At 39.9% G+C, this 19,300-nt stretch overlaps 1 protein-coding gene across 1 annotated transcript in view; it reads left to right on the top strand.

The window, feature by feature from the left end:
• Positions 1–2,456: 2,456 nt before the first annotated feature.
• The window catches only part of TRAPPC3L (trafficking protein particle complex subunit 3L), a 41,062-nt gene continuing 24,218 nt past the window's right edge, over positions 2,457–19,300 (top strand). Inside the window, exons 1-3 of the mRNA XM_016198699.2 lie at positions 2,457–3,011; positions 6,065–6,162; positions 9,011–9,110. Coding sequence (XP_016054185.2) covers positions 2,970–3,011; positions 6,065–6,162; positions 9,011–9,110 — 240 coding nt within the window. The 5' untranslated portion in view covers positions 2,457–2,969. The remainder of the gene's footprint in view (positions 3,012–6,064; positions 6,163–9,010; positions 9,111–19,300) is intronic.

The raw sequence follows: 19,300 nt of genomic DNA, 5'->3' as shown, positions 1-19,300 counted from the left end.
GAGAATGAAAGCATAGGTCCACATGAAAACTTGTACATGAATGTCCATAGCAGTTTTATTTATAATAGCTGCTATTATAATAACACCATAACAAGAATGAATTCAAAATAATCTCCTAAGTCAAAGAATTCAACCAAAGGAATACACAATGTGTGACTATATAAAATTCTAAAAAGTGTAAATTAATCTATACTGACAGAAAATAGACCAGCACTTGCCTTGGTAAAGGGGGAGGAGAAATGAGAAGAGAGAGATTACCAAGGTGCATGAGAAAATTTCCGGGCATTGTATCAATTTGTACCAGCAGGATTTTAATTTATAGAGATGACTGAATGATGATACAGAGAGGCCAATGCCACTGAAAGAAGAATTTATTACTTACATTTACCAGGAGAAAGGGGCGCATGCCAAGCCACCCAGGGCCACATGGAGAAACACCAGGTTTGGTCAGGAGGCAGGAAGCCTAAGCCAGAGCTTTTCCTGATGCTTCCATGGAAAAGGCAAGACAAGGCAGAGAAACCAGCTGAGGGATGGCTAGTTTAAATAATTCCGGAGGGCTTTGGTGCATAGGGGCTGTCGCTCCTTATCTGGTCCCGGACCCGGGTTGATTTAGAGTAGGGGAAATATTGGCTTGTTGTATGGGAGATGAGAAGGGGAGTGGCCCAGTTCACCATTTACTTGGGTTGATTGACACTGCAGAAGGAGACTGAAGAATGCATCTTATTTTCAACCCCACGTCCAAATTCAGGCCTAGGACACTGAAAGAACTCTTAATAAAAGAGGAAAAACTTCTCTTCTGCATTATTTTGCAATGACTCTTGTTTCTAGTTTGCTGCCGGGACAGGCATTATAGATCATCTACATTTTTGAAGCAATCTCCGGAGGTTCTTCTATTTGCGTGAAGGGTGGTTTTACATAAAAAGAAGGCTCAGGCCCCAGGCTCACTTAGATCACAAGAGCTCTGAAGACATTGAAAGGCACTGAAAACCAGCAAACCACTGTCCCAGAGCTAGTGCCTACCGCTGAGCTCGTGCGGACTGTGCTTTGGTACAGCCGTCCTGGCAGGGACTCCTTCCTTAAGCCCTGTGGTCCTGGCTGCAGGGCTTGGGGCAAGAGGGGACCGTCGCCAGTCTGAAGGAAGAGCTGGCTTTCTCTGATGTGCCCACAATGTCCTGAATTCTCACCATACCACCCTGATGTCACCATACCACAGCCTTTAGAGTTTCGTAAAATTGATTCCTGCACCGTCTCTCCCCTCCCACCAAATACACAGAAATTGTCTGTGTTTTTTCAGGGATCTCTCATACAGAACCCAGAATTGTCCCAAACTGGGCCCAGCAACATGCTGTGACCACACCTTAGCAGCTTTTGTGAATCTATCCCTAAAATATTTTTTGTAACGTAATTACAGTGTGTGTAGTAAAAAAAAAAATTTTTATTTGGAGTCAGCAAATTTAGTCCAAATCCCTCTTTGTGGCCTACTATCGAGCTAACATTGAAAAAATTTCTTTGCCTCTCTGACTTTTAGATTCGTATCCTATAATAACATGGTAATGATTACAGTACTGACTTCTTCACAGACTATAGTTGCATTAAAGTGAGATAAAGAAAATGAAAATCATGCTGTGAACTGTAAAGTTTATAAAAATATAAGGTGCTATTAAACTGCTACTGAAAAGCTCCCTCCCACACCCTACAACCCAGCAAAACTGATTTTCCTGAGAATGGGGTCATAGAACATAGGCATCAATGGAAATACCTTACGTATTGTAGAATCCCATTCAATATATTATACTTCAAGAATAATCTTTAGTAATTACTGTTTATATAGTGCATTATAATGTGCTTTATAGTGTACATTATCTCTTTGATACTCACAATTATTCTGTGAGGTGGGCATTATTATTGCCATTCACAGATGTGGAAACTGAGCCAGAGAGCAATAAAATGGCTTGCCCAGCTCACACAGCAGCTCAGCCTGAGCCTCTCAAACCCTCCTAGGCCCTTTCAACTCCACCACACTCTTCTTCAAAGTCGTCAGTAGTCTGTCACTTTATAGCCAGAATTTTCCAGAACACAGAGGGCTAATTGACTCAAGCTGTAAGAAGTAAGAAACTACTTTCTTAAATTGAGTTTTATACTTCTATTTCTGGAAACGTTTTGACCCTCCACACCCTGCCGTTGCCAAGATGAGAGGGATTCTGGTTTCAACTTTATCTATAGTTGTGCATAAATAAAGAGAGCGTTCAACAGCCAGCATCTCAGGGACTATCAGAAGAAAGCTAAGGGCTCCCTTTCTCTGCCAGGATCATTGTATATTATTAAACTGTAGAACACCCATTTTGAGCAACAGTTTCGTAAAAAAAAAAAAATCAGTATCCAAATTCTATCACTCCTTCAAATTGCTAGTTATGGATAAAAAGTTACCAGATACATTTGAATTTTTTAATCACGCAAGCTGGGATTTATGATGCCCATTATTTGGGAGATAATGTGATACCCATTAGAGTTGATTAAGTCTGAACCCAGGATTTAGTGCCTATAGATTGCTGATCCTGTCTCGAGTTCACACAACAATCGATACCGAGACTGAATAATGCTAACATTTAGACCTATCTTGGACTGTGAAGGTTTCTGTTTGTGATTTTAAAACAATGCCTTGGCATGAGAGCAAAACACCACTCTCAGGCTCCCCTGGGCTAAAGAATTTTCAGCAGATGGTGCTTCTGGTCTGACTTCCCGCTCTCAGCGTTCAGGCCTCTAGGTTACAAGTGAAGCAGTGCTCGTTTGATCGGTGGCAAGTAGGTGGCTCCTGCAGTCCTCTTTATCACTGTCCTCTTCAGTGCCGCGAAGAGCAAAAGCAGTGGAGTACACAGTAGCCCTTGCGTCTCAAAGCAAGGGGGAACCTGCAAAAACGAAACAAAGCCAAGGGGGAAGCCGAAGACCCCAGCCTTCATCTGCCGAGAACTATGTCTCGCCCTGCACGCAGAAAACCGGAATACCAAAAAATAGTAAGATCTTTTTATAAACATGTTCTCGAAGATACTTTATTCTACTTTAGAGGCAATGTTTTAAGTGATTTCTGATTTATTTTGAAAGGTGATGCTCTAAGTAGAGGGTTTCAGTGGAGCAAGGGAGTGTTTAGTGGACGGAATCGTAAGTGACACCTGAATCATAAGTGACACCTCTGGGAATAGTTACAATGATCTCACAGATACTGTAACAGAATAATTGATTCTATTCCATATTCCAGGGTCTTCTTTTCTGACTAGTTATGTCAACAAAAGTGTCAAATTTTTTCGTCTCTGACAGAAAATGTGAGATTAAGCAATTCTTTGTATTTTCTACTTTAACTTCTTGTATTTCATATTTCATGAGATAGGAAATGAAATGCATAGAAAATAGTTGATTATATATTACATTAAATGGTACTAGATCATCAGAAAACTTGGTATTAAAACATTGCCTTTAAAAGTACATTCCCTAGTCTTAAATGTAAGGGGTTATTATTGTAATTTGGTATGTGCTATTATCATTCCTATATTTTCCCAGGTCAGAGTTATTTTAAAAACTCAATTATTTGCAGATTAGATTTGTATATTTTTCTTCAATTCTCTCATAGTTTTAGGCATTCAGAAGTTATATATGTGTAAGCTCATCATTAAGTTTAAAGCTCTGTTAATTATTTCAGGAGACTAATGGGCTTTGCATAAAATTAAGTAATTTCAGCCATGGGTACTTAAAATTGTTTGACTAACCCAGGCACACCCCAGTTCGAAATTTCTACAGATGTCCCCTCTGACATTCCAGGATCTTGATTTATTTTTATGTGGGGCTCTCAAATGCCAAAAAATATTATACATAGTTCATATTATACCTAAATCATTTGATAAAAAATGCATATTTATCCTGGTATATCCAAACCCTCCTGAAATAGTTAATGGTGTTCTATTTTTCATATATGAAAAATGATGATTTTAAAAACTGATAAATTTACATTGACCTTTCTTATTGACAAGTTGTATGGAGTTGAGTACAAATCCTTGAACTACTGGACAAGTAGTTTAAGGTTCATCCTTTGGCCATGAAGCATAATGGAGGAAACTGGCCTTTATGGGTAGTGCACTTAAACTCAGCTGGAAGTAAAATACAGTTAGTTGCCCACCCATCATAATAAGAGAGAGAGAGAGACAGAGAGAGAGAGGGAAGAAAAAGAAAATGCTATTATTTCAGCTTGGCCTTAATTATAAATGGGCATAATCCTGAGGCTATGGGATGCAGGTAGGGTATAATTTTATCTCCTTTTCAAATTCTATTGTTTTTTTGCTAGTGACAACCACCATGTTTTCACCCCCCCCTTCTCTTCGCCTTTGCTTATTTCTATGATGTAATATTGGCACATAGCAGTAATTTATTTTCTGCTGTGGTTCCTTATATATTAAGCAGCTGTTTCATGTATCGGCATTTCTTGTGACTTATGATTAGGTTCTTAAAAAATTTAAATAATAACAAAATTAAAATTGAGTACATGATGACCGTTCCATGCTATGTTTAACAATATTTTTGTTCAGATCTCTTGCTTTACATTCTTTCTTGCCTGGTAGAAATATTAATGTATTTATTACTTTTTTATACCCGAATTGTATATATTAGTGTCCTTAATGTAATGTCAATTAATGTATATAATGTATATTCTACATACATTTATGACATTTTTATTTATATTTTTTAATATAAATTATGTCTATATGTGCTATATAATATTTAGATTCTATCCATTTAAAACTTATTTAGTGATAATAAATATTCTACTGGATTAAAAAAATTGTCATGATATAAACTTATATGTGAGGGAGTAGGCATTGGTGGTATTGGGCCAATTTTGGAAATATTTGAATCAAAATTATATAACATTTTATAGAAACCCCTTTGTTGAATAAATAATTTTATTGGTTTGTTGAGCTATTTCTGCCCATGATTAAAAAAGGAAATTAAACCCATATTATCAGACCTTAGTTTTCCCTGCATGTTAGGCTATCTATCCAAGACACCGGGGCCTAGAGGTAAGGACATCTCTTCTAACCTGGAACCCACATTTGACCTTCCATGAAAAGACAAATTATGTACAAAATAAGGTTATTTTCAACAGAAATTGATCCTTCCTACCTCCCTCTCCCACCCACCTCTACTCCAGGCACACCTTCTGTTGTGCACCTCAGTGATAATTGCTGTGTGTGGAGGGGGGACCTGCAGTCTCAGGCTCCATCCTGGCTCTGCCAGCTGCTGGCTAGTTGGACAAGTCACTCATTCCTCCTGAGGCCCCATTCTCTCCTCTGCAGGACTGGGAGCATTGGAATAAAGTATCTCTAATATCCCTTTTTCTTCCTTAGATAGTATTCATGGTAGATGCAAAACAGAAATGTTTTAAAGTGGAATTACTGCTCTTTGTGTTGTTTCCCATATTTTTCAACCTATCTGTTAAATCAAACCTAAATTATCCTCAGTTTTAGTTTTAATTTTTAATTCACTCTAAAAATAAGACATATTTTGGAGATCTTTAAGGAAAGTGCAAGCTCTCCTGTTTTTTGTTTGTTTGTTTTTATCTTTTCCTCCTAAGTATAAAGAAAAAAACCCATAAATTTGCTGCTACGGTAAGATGCTTCCCGATGGGCTTCCTGGCAGATCTGGAGCCCTTTGGGGTTCTGCAGACTCATGAGAAGTCCCACCCAGGTATCCCTTCCAACTGAAACCATGGGCAGCATACGCCAAAGGCCACTCTAGGACAACAGGAATTTATACTAGCAATTAGTAGTTCTTCAGAAACTTTTTCCATGAGAATATGTGAAAAGTCATATGATACAAGCAAATGCATAGAAACGTGTTCTCATGTTAAGAAATTAATTTTATTTCACAGCTCTTCCCGCACCCCAACAATGTAGCCAAATATGGGTACAAGGGAGGGTGGAAAAGCGAACAATGATCCGGAAGGCTGCATCCAACTAAAAGACAGAGTAGTGTATTGTTTGTAACTGCCTGCAATGTGGGCCCATCCGTTTTTCTCCAGAACAAAGATCTCTTTGTCCTCACCTATGGAGCTCTGGTTGCCCAACTGTGCAAGGATTATGAAAAAGATGAAGATGTGAACAAGTATTTAGATAAAATGTAAGTATAGTCTTTCGCGCTTGTGGAATGTGCTTTGCTCCTCACCATCCTCTGCATTTTGCCCCCTCTAATGACTTCTCCTGCTCCATCGCCGGCTCTTCTCCTATTTCAGTAACATCTTAAGGCTAGACAAAATTGCTGCCGGCTGCCATTTGGGTTGTCATAAAGTATAAAGTAATTGTTAGGGACTTTTCCCCCATGAATATCAAGCATGGGATATTCTCTTCTAAGTTGGAAATCATTTCTTTGCTAGTTGTTTCTAAGCAAGGGGTGTGGCAAAGCCGAAAATTTTCTTTTAACATGATGGGTCATCAAATTTGATTGTTTTCAGAAGCCTTTTGTTCTAACATAGCTCCTTCCACTATCAATATATGCTTACATAAGCGTAGGCCATCTATGGAAGGATATGCAAAAGGCTGCTGATGGGCCCTGGCCGGGTTGCTCATTGGTTGGAGCGGCCTCTGGGACACCAGAAGGGTGCGGGCTTGATCCCTGGTTGGGGCACACGTTTCTCTCTCTCTTCCCCACCTTTTCTCTCATATCCTCGGGGGAGGATTTTTTTTTTTTTTAAAGGCTGCTAATGGTAGCTGTCTGAGAGAACTGGGAGATGGTGGATTATGGATTAAAGGCAGATTTACTTTTTCTTACTTACTGTTTGGATGCTTTTACCATTACTGTGCTATAGTTAAAAATATACTAGAGAAACTCACTTCTTCCTTTTAAAATAAAGGTCATTCTACTTGTCTTCATTAATGGGGATTCCTTCTGCACAATCAGCCTTTAAATTTCTCAGAATAGTTACATTAGATTATTGCTCAATTATAAAATATCTGTCAACATTTTTTTTAGCCTCTTAATTATTAATCCTGAAAAGGGCTCTAACAAGGCAATGACTGAAAAACCTGTGCTAGTTAGAAGATTTAATTAGACAGGTTGAATAGGAAATTTAACCTAGTTGAGTTCAGCATTTTAGAGCTTTTAAAAAGAGCTCACTGTATTTTCAGTTGGAATATAGGAAAAAAACATAAAAGAATTATTAAAGATTTTTTTCTCTCGAACCCTTGGTTTTCTCCCTTTCTATATGGGTTTTTGTTGTTTTTTTCCTACTGGAAAGTTTTTCTTTCATTGTCCTGTGTATATTTTGATCCACATATCCTTTTTTCCCCATTTCTTCTTAATTAGTCAGGAGCTTCCTCAGCTAAACTGTCAGTAAAAGTGGGAGCTGTTTAAGCTATTTTATACTTAGGTCAGACTTAAGCATGTGTAGCAGTTTCAGAAGTTACACCATTTTATTTAGCTTACGTTAAACTTGCATTGTTGTGTGAAACATCTGTAGAAAATGCACAAATTCACTTATCTGACAAAAAATATATAACTCTGGTTAGCTACTACTTGAGTGCACATTTTAACAACTATGAATGAAATGTTAGTTATAGAATAAATTTTGAGAGGCTGCTGAAAGGACCTGCCTTAAGAAAAACAATAATTCACATTTGGATATCTTTAATAGCTTCTGCTGAGAGCATCTTACATTTTTAATTTGATATATAAGTAAACAAAATATCTACTTTGCAGAAGCATACCCTTTGACCAAAGCAATATATATATATGTATGTATATATATTTATGCGGTACTAACCATAGCTTTCTGGTAGTTGTCTATGTACCTGTTGCTGTGAAATTAAAAGACCAGTTTTGTGTCAGTGGTTTGGCAAAGGCAGTCTTGTTCTTTTTATTTCCACCATTAAGGCCATGTTTCCTCAGCTAGATTGAAAGTCCTTAGGCCGATCTTGCTGAGGGCGTCCGCTAGCCATCCTAACCACATACTCAGATCACATCTCAATAAAATGCTTTCACAATCGTACCTCAAGTACTACTCAAGCTGTTTGTGGTGAGGTAAAGCTAATACAAATACTCTCTCCCAAGTCCCATAGATTCAGTTACCCTGAAATGAAAAATGAATTTTTTGAACTTGGCTTTTTTCTTTTCACCAAAATTCAGAGTTCTAACTGTTGACATCTACACTGGCAACAAAAATTGATTTCTCCACTCCTCTCATTCCCCTCTGTCCAGAGCCCATCCCAGACATGCCTGTCCTCCTCCTGTGATAACTCTGCTAAGACAAGAATGACATCCAGGGACCACACCTGGAGCAGACAGCGAGTTAGCTACTCCCTCATTCTGTTTCCATCAGCTCGCTTCTTTACCTTTAGTGTGCACCGTCAAGGTTGGGCCAGCCTCGCTCCTCACATTCCTTCGCTTGCAGACTAATCAATATTGCCTGGACATTTGCCCTCTTTCCTTCCTTCTTTCTTTCTCTTTATTCTCCCCTTCTTTCCCCCCTTCCCCCCTCCCTCCCTCCCTCCCTCCCTCCCTCCCTCCCTCCCTCCCTCCCTCCCTCCCTCCCTCCCTCCCTCCCTCCCTCCCTCCCTCCCTCCTTCCTTCCTTCCTTCCTTCCTTCCTTCCTTCCTTCCTTCCTTCCTTCCTTCCTTCGGAAGGGGAGAGAGGGAGAGAGAGAGAGAGAAACATGGATTTGCTGTTGCACTTATTTCTGCACTCACTGGTGGATTCTTGTATGTGCCCTGACCAGAGATTGAGCCCGCAAGCTGGGTGTATCAGGACGACGCTCTAACCGACTGAGCTCCCCAGCCGGGGCCTTGTTGCTCTTTCTATGGTCTGTGAGACAAGTAAGGAGCCCACTGCAAAACTGCTGTCTGATTTGTCACACTTGGGTTGGTTGTTATTCAGTTGTGGAGTGCTACCCAGATGAATCCATTCTTAAACACTGATAAACTTCCCTGGCTACTCAACTATTACTTCCAGACCACACTGTTTCCTTCCCCCACAGGGGATACGGCATTGGAACACGGCTGGTAGAAGACTTTTTGGCTCGATCTTGTGTGGGACGGTGCCACAGTTATTCAGAAATTACAGACATAATTGCCCAGGTAAGGGCATTTTTAGCTCTGTCAATATGTTTTGAAAATCTTGATTCATCCTGAGTTTGGTGGTTTTCTGCTCTGATGGAACAGGTTTCATCTGTATCCATTATGAGGTGCTAAAGGACAGGATTCCATCAAAGAGCATTTTATTTCAGCGCAGGGATAAAGCTATGGTGAACAGAGATAAATGCTTCCAGGCATTTAAACATCTATCGATTTTTCTGACCAAATGGTATGCGTCCCACACTGGGGAAAATGTTTTGAGAAGGTGAACAGAAGGGAAGTGTAATAAAGCAGCCTTATAACATACATGCCCCAGACCAATTTCTTTATGGAATCGTTTTCAGCACGTGGCAAGAGATAGTCTTTGGTTGTCTCAGAGAATATTGCTGTAGCCATTTCATTCCAGAAGCCATGCTTTCCCAAGAGAAAAAGAAAGCTTCCTATAAGTGTATGTGTTCTAAGAACTTTCACAGCCCTAATATATGAGACAACTTGGAATCATCTGGGACCAGCTCAAATTTCCGAGATGAGAGTGGGAAGTGCATCCTTACCCAGCGTTCCTTTAATCTACGGGCCCATGGTTATTAGCTGAGTGCTGTTCATTTGTGAGAGACCTAGAAAGTATGCATGGATATGAGATATTTATGAGGTCCAGGAATGCTGCCTCCAGATTCTCACACCTGACCCATTTAGTCAGTCTCATTCTTTTTTTCTCCTGTGACACTTGATATTGTCATACCTTGCAATACTGACTCTTCACGTGGGTGGCAATAATAATTCTACATAGCAGTTTGTGATTCTAAATGCAGTTTTACATATTTTTTGTCTTTCATCTCTACAGTATTCCTGTGAAGTAGGAAGGGTAGGAGTTCTTATCCCCATTTTCCAGATAAGAAAACTGAGTCTCAGAAAGAATATGATAAAGATTAAATACTAGTATATGTTTTTAAATGTGCAATAAAAAGAACAATCCAAATGAAAGATTTCCCCACTTATTGTTATTCTTACTTTCATTATTTCATGGTTAGTAAATCATGTGGTTGAAATTAAAATCTGGGTTTTCTAGTCCTATTGTAGTGGGTTTACCGTACCACTAAACAGGTTAATTTTTTTCTCTTTCCGTATTTGCAGACTATAACTAAGATCTTGAAGCAATAGTTTGAAAAATGAAATAATTTTCACTAAGCCAATTCTATGGACAATATTACAAGAATATTAGCTATTTTAATGGAAAGTAAATATTCACAATATATAAATGTAGATGACTGTGTCCTATTTCTGTAAGAAGTCCCACTGGGATTTTGGTAGGGATTGTACTAAACCTATAAATCACTTTGGGTCATGCGAATATTTTAATCATGTTAAGTTATCTGGTCCATGAACACAGAATGTTGTTCCATTTGTTTGTGTCTAATTTCTCTCATCAGTGTTTTATAGTTTTCAATAGGTAGGTCTTTCACCTCCATAGTTAAGTTTATTTCTGGGTATTTTATCCTGTTTTGGTGCTTTTATAAATGAGATTGTTTTCTTAATTTCTTTTTTTGGATAATTTATTGTTAGTATGTAGAGACACAACTCATTTTTGTTTGTTGATTTTTGTATCCTGCAGCTTTTCTGAAATTATTTCTTAGTTTTAATAATTGTTTTCGTGTGTGTGTGGACTCTTTAGGATTTTCTATGTATCATATCATTTGCAAAAAGATAGTTTTACATCTTTCTTTCTAATGTGGATGCCTTTTCTTTCTTTTCCTTGCCTAATTGATCTGGTTAGGACCCCCCAGTACTCTGCCGAGTACGAGTGCAGCTTTTAATTTTTCACCAGTGCATATAGCAATGGGGAAAGCATAACACCTTTAACAAATGGTTCTGGGAAAACCAGGTCTCCACATACAAAAAAATGGGCTTGGACCCTTATCTCATAGTACACACAAAAATCAACTCAAAATGGAGCCAAGCCTCCACTCTTCTGCGAGATCCCTTCTTCTCAATGAAGAGAACATTTCCCCACCCTCACCCTTCTGCGCCGAGGGGCTGCCTCCTGGTCTTTGCACTTTCCGTCAAAGGCCTGGCTTCCTCCCTCTGCCTAGTTTTCCCTTCTCCAGCAAAATGTTCCTTCGCACGGGGGAATGGTGTGGCCGGGTGAGGAGCCTGTTAGCACAGATCAGGCCGGGTGTTAGTCATGCCTCCCCCCACCGATGCTTTGCTCATAATTAGCAGCTTTATTGGAAGGTTCTGGCCTCCGGCAGCATTCTCCCTCATCCTTGCAGACGCTCCCCAGAGGGGCAGGTGTCAAACGTCAGGGGTTTGTAGAGAAGCGGGCGAGGTCAGAGGCCCGCTGCGGGGCGCACGGCGGGGCCGGCGGTCGGGGGAGGCCCTCTGCGGGGCGCACGGCGGGGCCGGCGGTGGGAGGGGGCCCGCTGCGGGGCGCACGGCGGGGCCGGCGGTCGGGGGAGGCCCTCTGCGGGGCGCACGGCGGGGCCGGCGGTCGGGGGAGGCCCGCTGCGGGGCGCACGGCGGGGCCGGCGGTGGGAGGAGGCCCGCTGCGGGGCGCACGGCGGGGCCGGCGGCGCCCACGGCTGTGACTGTTCGCTTGGCCGCCCCGTCGACCACGCGCTGAGACCCGACCCCCATCGCCTTTGCGAGAACTCCGCGTCCACATGCCGTGGCTGCCGCAGAACTCACGGGCTCTGTGCTGGCTCCAGAGAGGAAAGAGAGGAAGCAGAGAAGGAAGAAACCCATGTCCAGATGAGTGGGAGTCATCTAAGAGCTCGTTAGTGGGAGGCCCCCGACACGGAGGAAGGGTCTCCTGGCCTCATGGTCCCGCCTCTGCCCCTGGGAGGGGACGCCCATGGGCTTCAGACACTACGGACACCCCTCTCTGCTCTCCTCACGCTGCCTTTTCCAAAGGGAAGGTTACCCTGCATCGCTAAGCTGCGGACAGTTTTTTCCGACAGGCTTTAGGCCTCAAATTGCACCATCTAGTGTTATAAAAGGAAATCCCATGACACAGGCCAAATCTTTGATCAAAAAAGTCTTTAGTCAGCCTTATATTTTATATAAAAAAGAGATGACAGGCTAATTCTAAAGTCACCTTCATGAAACATTAGAAGGTATCCATTTTTATTTATTTTACTTTTTTATTACAATTTACATTCAATATTATTTTCTTTCCGTTTCAGGTGTATGGCATAGTGGTTAGACAATCATATCCTTTACAAAGTGAGCCCCTGATATTTCAGTTACCCACCTGGCACAAAGGTATTCATTTTTATTTTATTATTATTATTTTTAGGGTATTCATTTTTAAATTGTGATTTTATTATCTTCAAGCCTGCTTTTCGTGGTGATTGCCTCAAAGTACAACAACAAATTTTAAATAAGACATATAACTTAAACTGTTAGCATTGTAACATATTTTAAAACTTCAGTAATACAGAGATTTTTCTGAAGATAAGCTCAAAACAATGCCCACCTGTTACCTTACACAAGCTTCTCGAAATGGAACATCTATTATTAGCACCATTTTACTGATGATGTAATTGAGACTTAGATAACATCACTATGGGTACATAGAAAAGCCAGCCTATAATTTATTTCTTCTGACCTGATTCCAGTGTTTTTTGTTTTTTTAAAATCATTGTTTCTTTAAAATATACCTTTGAAGATTTTCTCCTACTATGGTCATTGTTTCGAGAAAAATGAAAATGTGCAGTTTGCAGTCAAGTTACCTTAGCTGCTTTTACTTGTAATAATGAGGTACTGGGGAGTTTAACTATAATTTAACAGGAACAAAGCTGTTTTAGTTTGTTTTAAGGACAAGTAGAAAATACAATTATACCTCTCTCTGGTCTAAGGTTTAAAAAACACCTCCTTAGAAACATAAAAATATTTTTCATGGTTTCTAAACATATTTCTGATAAAGTTTGAATATTAGGAGAAGCTAATTAGAGAGAAACTTGATCATTAAAATCAAAACAATCATAAAGGTTAGGCTTGACATGAACTAGTATAATTTTGCCTTTTAAAAGCAATTTAAACACAAGGAGCTCTGATTCCCATCAGATTCAGAGCAATAGTCTAAGCAAATCCAGTGTAGTAGAGATGAAAAGAGTTCTCAGCCTGCTCAGCCACATTCCCTCTGTGTGACCCTGGGAAAGTCAGCCGGCTGAATCTGTTTCCTTACCAATCAGATGAGGCCTTTTTCAGCTGAATTTCCCCTGAATTTCAGGTATTGCTTTCTCTAGCTAAAATCTGGACACTGACCTATGATTATAAACAGCTGAGTGTCCTGGCTGTAGCTTCCAAAGTCTCCTCCAAAGTATTCATACTTCCTAGTTACTGACAGTGGTAGCAACTACTCAGCCCAGTACAGGCTCTGTTCATCAAAGCTGGGAAGCTTCTTACTGTCAGGCCAATGTCGTTTTGATGGTCATTCTGAGGGCCATAGAGGGACTTTTTAATTTTTTGGTATAAACATCACGTCATTCATTGGTATTGTCACAGTAGGGATGAAATTTTAAAATAGAGAAAAACACAACATAAAATATATTTAAAATATAAAAATACTTTTAAATTTTGAAATTCTGATCTTTAGATTAAAAAATCGGAACCCAATATATATGACTTTTTTTTTTTTTTTGGGTGAGTGATATAAAATCAATGAAATAATTGAAAGGAAATGTTCATAAGAAGCAAAGGAAAGAAAATGCCTAAAATGGAGAAGGAGATCTATATGGCGAACGCTGTAAGCATGAACTCTAGAGCAAGATTTAGAAATATCATCCAGAGAGAAATTTCAATGGCAGAAGGATTTTTTTAAAACTGGGGGAATCATTTTTATTTATAAAGTTCTCCATTTAAGATTAGAGTTGAGTCTACACAGAAGGGTTCCAGCAAATCATACTGGTCATAATTATTTTGTCCTAATTCTTATATGAATGCACAAAACTCCATGGCTGAATTTATACAAGTTACTCAAATACTTAGAAACCTAAAACTCCCAATTCACCCTATAGTACTGGCAGCTCTATGGCCATAGAATTGCAATCTTTGTACAGGTTGGTACTCAGAAGCACTGATTTAATACCTCAACAGGGACATTCAAATCTGATTTGATTAGACATTTTCAGAGGGGTTTGCCTGCCTGGGAAGGAGAATCAGTGAGGTTCCAGTCATGAGACAGAAACCACACAATCATTTCAACAAACAAGGTTTAATATCAACAGTTATTAACTATAGGTGGTTAGCTACTAAGAAAGAAAAAAAAAAAAAATGCTAAAGAATACCCTAGCCCTGAGAAATAATACCCAAAGAAGGAACACATTTTGAAGGGAGTTCCTCACTCAAGGCTGGAATTCAAATGTCTTTGGAGAAGGTAAGACTGTAGCCCACGGAAGGTGGAAAAGGCCTCTGGCTTCCCAGACTGAGACTAGTGGGCAGAGAACTGTGGACCAAAACTGATCAGCAGGAAACCCTCACTGGAGTGTGAGTGGGCCGAGGCTGTGGGGAAGGAACCATGGGCTGGAAGGAGCAAGCTCCACAGTGAGAGCCGCGGGGTATCCTATGGCAGGCCAGTCATTTCCAGCAGCAGTAAACCAAGAAAACACACGCTAGAGCTTGGGAAAGAATCGCCTTCCTTCTGTCTATCTCTACAGAAATGTCTACTGGCAAAGGAGAAATATTTGCAAGATCTACCTCCAACATTAGAAGCAAGGCAATGTTTGGAGTTGAGAGGCAATAATCCACCACCAATACAGAGGCCTGAGCCATTGGGGTTTTCATTTACATTTCTATGGCCATCTTTTATTTTGGTGGCCTCATGTTTGACCCCATCCAAACTGCTTGCGCACACAGGAACTAATCTCACGTCTAATTGCAACTCTAGAAGGCTGGTAGAAAGATGTGGCAAAGGAAGCCAGATTTTTTTCTTACCAGGGTGGTGTCAACTGCATGCAACTTAAGATGAAAAATAGACTGAAGAAGACAATTTTCAATGTGCAAACTTTCCTTCTGAAACAGGCTTTCTGTTAAACACTGAAATTTATTAAATGTAGCCACTGCCTCTTTTTCTACTTATGTCTCTATTACCAAATCTATGTTCTCTGTCTCCCATGGCTATAAAATCTACTCTATTTTATTACTGTTACAAGCGCTATTAAATAACATTATGGTGAAGGACCCCATAATACAGCTGGCTGGCTAATACCTTGTACTCTCTTCCTTGGAATTCCAAAGAAGTGAGATGCAAGGCAAATGGCAGGTTGGCACTTAAGGTACCAGCCAGTGTTGAGACTTGGAGCTTAGTCTTACAGCCTGTGTAATGGTCTTAATAGGTTTTAAATCAATGAGGTCCACTCTCTGAAATCTTCGTAGGTCTTAATGTGAAACTTAGTTTGCACTGTAGGAGACAGGAATTGCAATGTCAAGGTGCATAAGAGAACATGTCTGAGCAACCTTGGAAAGGTAAGGGAATTCACGATTGACCTTCCTTAGAACATCTTTATTATGAACATAGAGCAACATTAAGTCTGCATTTTAGTTTAATGTTTTAATCAGTCTGTAAAATACACTTTTATTGTGCTTTGTGCCTGTTAATCTTCCAAAAATTTGCTGGTGAGCAGCTTTTTTTGTATATATTTCTATTCCCAATCAAAGTAGAGGAAAAGTGTTTTACAAAGAATGGAATAGTACAGAGTTTTCTTGAGTCATGGTAATGAACACAAACTTTGATTTGATACTTTTTTGCATTTATCCATTAAAGTTAGCTTTCATTTCTGGGAAATTTCATTTCCCCATCACATCTTTAAGCTTTTCAAAGGGAAGAATAATTCCAGGCATTCTTAGGGTTTGGCCCACAGTGGCAAACCAGAACACCATAGGCATATGTTGCAGATTACTCAAGTGAATTTAGAAAATTTTAAAGAAATCACAGATCTACACACTGTTGCTTCTCCTGTTTTTTCCAGAAGAGGGCAGTAGACCATATTCATCTCCAAATTATACTCCTACTTCTTCCACTCCCACTTTAACTCCTACCACGAGCAGCCTCCTTATTTCAAGCAATATTTACTCCATTAAAAATCCGGACATGTCTGGTTGCTCACAGTAACAAATTCGCAATAACAACATTTGAACAGCAATAGAATTCTGGACAGGAAAGTATCTGATTCTTATTAAATAATAGACAATGAATTCATCTTGATATTTTATTGAAATCTTTTTTCCCCCCACTATTTATATGATTGTAGAAAGTTTCAGGAGGGGCGGGAGATTCATTCTTGCTACACGGAAGTCAACTGTGATTACAAAATTCAAGAATTAAATAGGTAATCAAATTACTAGATATTACAGTTCCCTTAACCTAATAGGCATAAATCTCTTCCAGTTTATTATAAGGCTAAATAGAAATGCAATTATACCTCTCTCTCTCCTAAGATCTAAAAAAATCTTCTTAGTTGCACAACAATATATTTTATGTGAAAGGTTAAGGTCGGTGGTACGTGGGCAGGCTAAATAGCATCTCAGACGATGCATAAAGAAAATACTGAATTTATTTATGGAAAAGAGAGTGGGGATATCCAAAGGGAAGGGGTACACAGCACTGAGTCAAAGGGTATTGAATCCATGATGGCAGTAAAAATATATTTAGGATGGTGAAACAGGAAGGTGCATGGAAGAAGGAACAGGAGAGCCTAGGCTGGGCTGCTTCAGGGGCCTTGGAGACAGGTTCAGGGGTAAGCCCAGGGCAAGCTGCCACTGGCCATTGCTTTTTGGGTTGGAAGTCTCCTGGAGTCCCCTCAGAGGGAAGAAGTGGGATGGAGATGGCGCACCAGAGGAGCATTCACTGGGTCCTTTGTCCTGAGCATATTTATCTCTTTCTTATAGGTGGAACTCTTAGGGGAGGTCTCAGGGGAGGGTCTCAGTAGAATATGCATCAGCTTTCCAGGTGGCTCTTTCAGGGTCCTGATCTCCACTGATTGGTCGGTGCCAGGGCAGGGGGTCATTACTCAATGTAGCTGGTCCTGAGGCAACCACAGCACCACTTGTCTGATTTAGCTGCTTTTCTGGGCCTGGAGCTGAAATACAACTGAGGCCTAGATGTTATCTTTAGGGAGGAAAAGGCCTGGGGGAGAATGCTGGGGGAGCATGAGCAGTGATATGCTGAGGGCGAATAGGTTACCCTGGGGACAAGGCCCTTGTTTTCCTAGTTTTGCCCCTTGCTGGGCATCCAGGGCTTCTGCTCTAGTGAATCTCATTACCTGGGTTTCTGAACCAGGGTTTCTGTACCTGTCCCATTTAACATTATGTTTTTCAAACATATTTATAGTAAGTTTTATTAAGAGAAGCTAATTAGAGATAAAATTAATTATTTCCATTTATTATGGAAAATATTTGAAATGTAGCCTAAAATCCACCATGGAGCCAAATTGTATTAGCTAGACTCCTTTAGGTTGCTGGTCTTTGGGTTATGTCAGGTAATAGAGGTTTATCGTAAGGACATCCTGGGACACAATAGCTAAGCCTCACGAGGAACAGAAATTAGAGAACCCTTCGGTCTATCATGTCGTCTCAGGAGCAGGCATTTGCAATTTCCTACCTACGTCAGTCCTCTGCCATTTTGGTGACTCAGCTATTCTCTGCTTATTTTGCTCTTGCAACTACTTACCAATATTTTTTTTAAATAATTTAAAAAAATTTTTCAATTACAGTTGACATACAATATATTAGTTTCAGGTATAGAACATGGTGATTAGACAAAGTGATCAGTCTAATACCCGTCTGACACCATAATATCGTACATAGTTATTTCAATGTTATATTCTCTACGCTGTTCTGACATCTCTGTGGTACTGTTTTTATCACTGGCAATTTGTATATTTAATCTCTTCCACTTTCTATTCTTCTCTCCACCTCAGTGCTTCACCACCTTACAGTGTCTGCTGCCTCGTGGCTTCCGCTCCCTCTCTCTTCTCCACGTATCTTTTGTCTTCTGCCCAGTCACCCAAACTATGACTCTCTCTGTGTTTCATATTCAAAGTCCCAAAAAGAGAGTCTCTGCTAACCTGCCCAGTCAATCAGTAGCCCTCTGCTGGGCAGAGTTTTCATGCCAGGCCAGTAGCCAAACTATGGACTGATCGCGCCAGCTCTCAAATGCCCATTCTAGTCTATTAACTGTGGCCGGAGCAGCCGGATAGTGAGGCACAGAAATGACCATCATAGGAAAGCCCTCAGGAAGGAGGCTTGGGTTTGAAAAACATTCCGAGATTTTCTAAAACAAGGCAAAGTAATTGTTACAGACCTTGTTCTTTCTGTCTGGAAAATTAGTAACAGAAATGTGTGAGTCTTGCTTTACTTGTGAGCTCTCTGCTCACATTATTTATTTTACTGATGCTGGTGTTTGTTTTCCTTTGCCCCAGAGGTAGAATTTCTGCATACAACATGTAGCAGGCTTCATTTTCCATGCTAACTATAAGGTATTGAAGTAGAAAGAGCTGTCTTTGCTATGCATATTTCAGGTAATAATCAAGTAAGCAAATCTTTCATAAAACATGTTTCTACTAGGAAGCATTGCAAGGGAAACTCAGTGTTAGTAGAAAGCAAATATTTTAGACCATCAGCAAGAGTAAACTCGGAGAGATGCTTTGGTAGAAGGGAGATAACCAAATTCTCCTAGAAAAAATGATGTTGTACTGCAATATTATGTTTTAGGTTTTCTTTTGGATTTCTTATAGAACCAATCAGAAAAGTTTGCTCTGCTTCTCTAATCCAATGGGACTTTTGCTTTTGTTTCCCTTTTTCTAAATCTTTTTCAGTCTTTTCTCTTGGCATTCTGTGTTTTTTTCAAAGACTGTTACCAGAGATGACCTGATTTTTTTATGTGACTAGGAAACCTGCCCAGGTGACATGAACTTGAACAAAGCCATTCAAGTCAGGGACATCAGCACATCTTAGGTCTTTTTCTTTCTCTTGAAAACAAAACAAACAGTTTTGTTCCTTATGATTCTGCAGTTTATTTTCCCTCCTTTCTTTTTCTCTGATTATATTTGGCTCTTTTCATTTTCCAAACAATGTACACTTTTAAAAATAAATACTTTCCCTAAAAATCACTATATTTCACAATTCTGAGTAGAAGCCTAAATGCAGTGCACCCAGCACAATGCACAACACTTGGATTCTGTTGACAACATAATTCT

Source organism: Miniopterus natalensis, chromosome 5, assembly GCF_054644295.1.
Source record: "Miniopterus natalensis isolate mMinNat1 chromosome 5, mMinNat1.hap1, whole genome shotgun sequence".
NCBI classification, from domain to species: Eukaryota; Metazoa; Chordata; class Mammalia; order Chiroptera; family Miniopteridae; genus Miniopterus; species Miniopterus natalensis.
The sequence above is the reverse complement of the archived record's forward strand: the minus strand, read 5'-3'. Positions and strand labels throughout refer to the sequence as shown.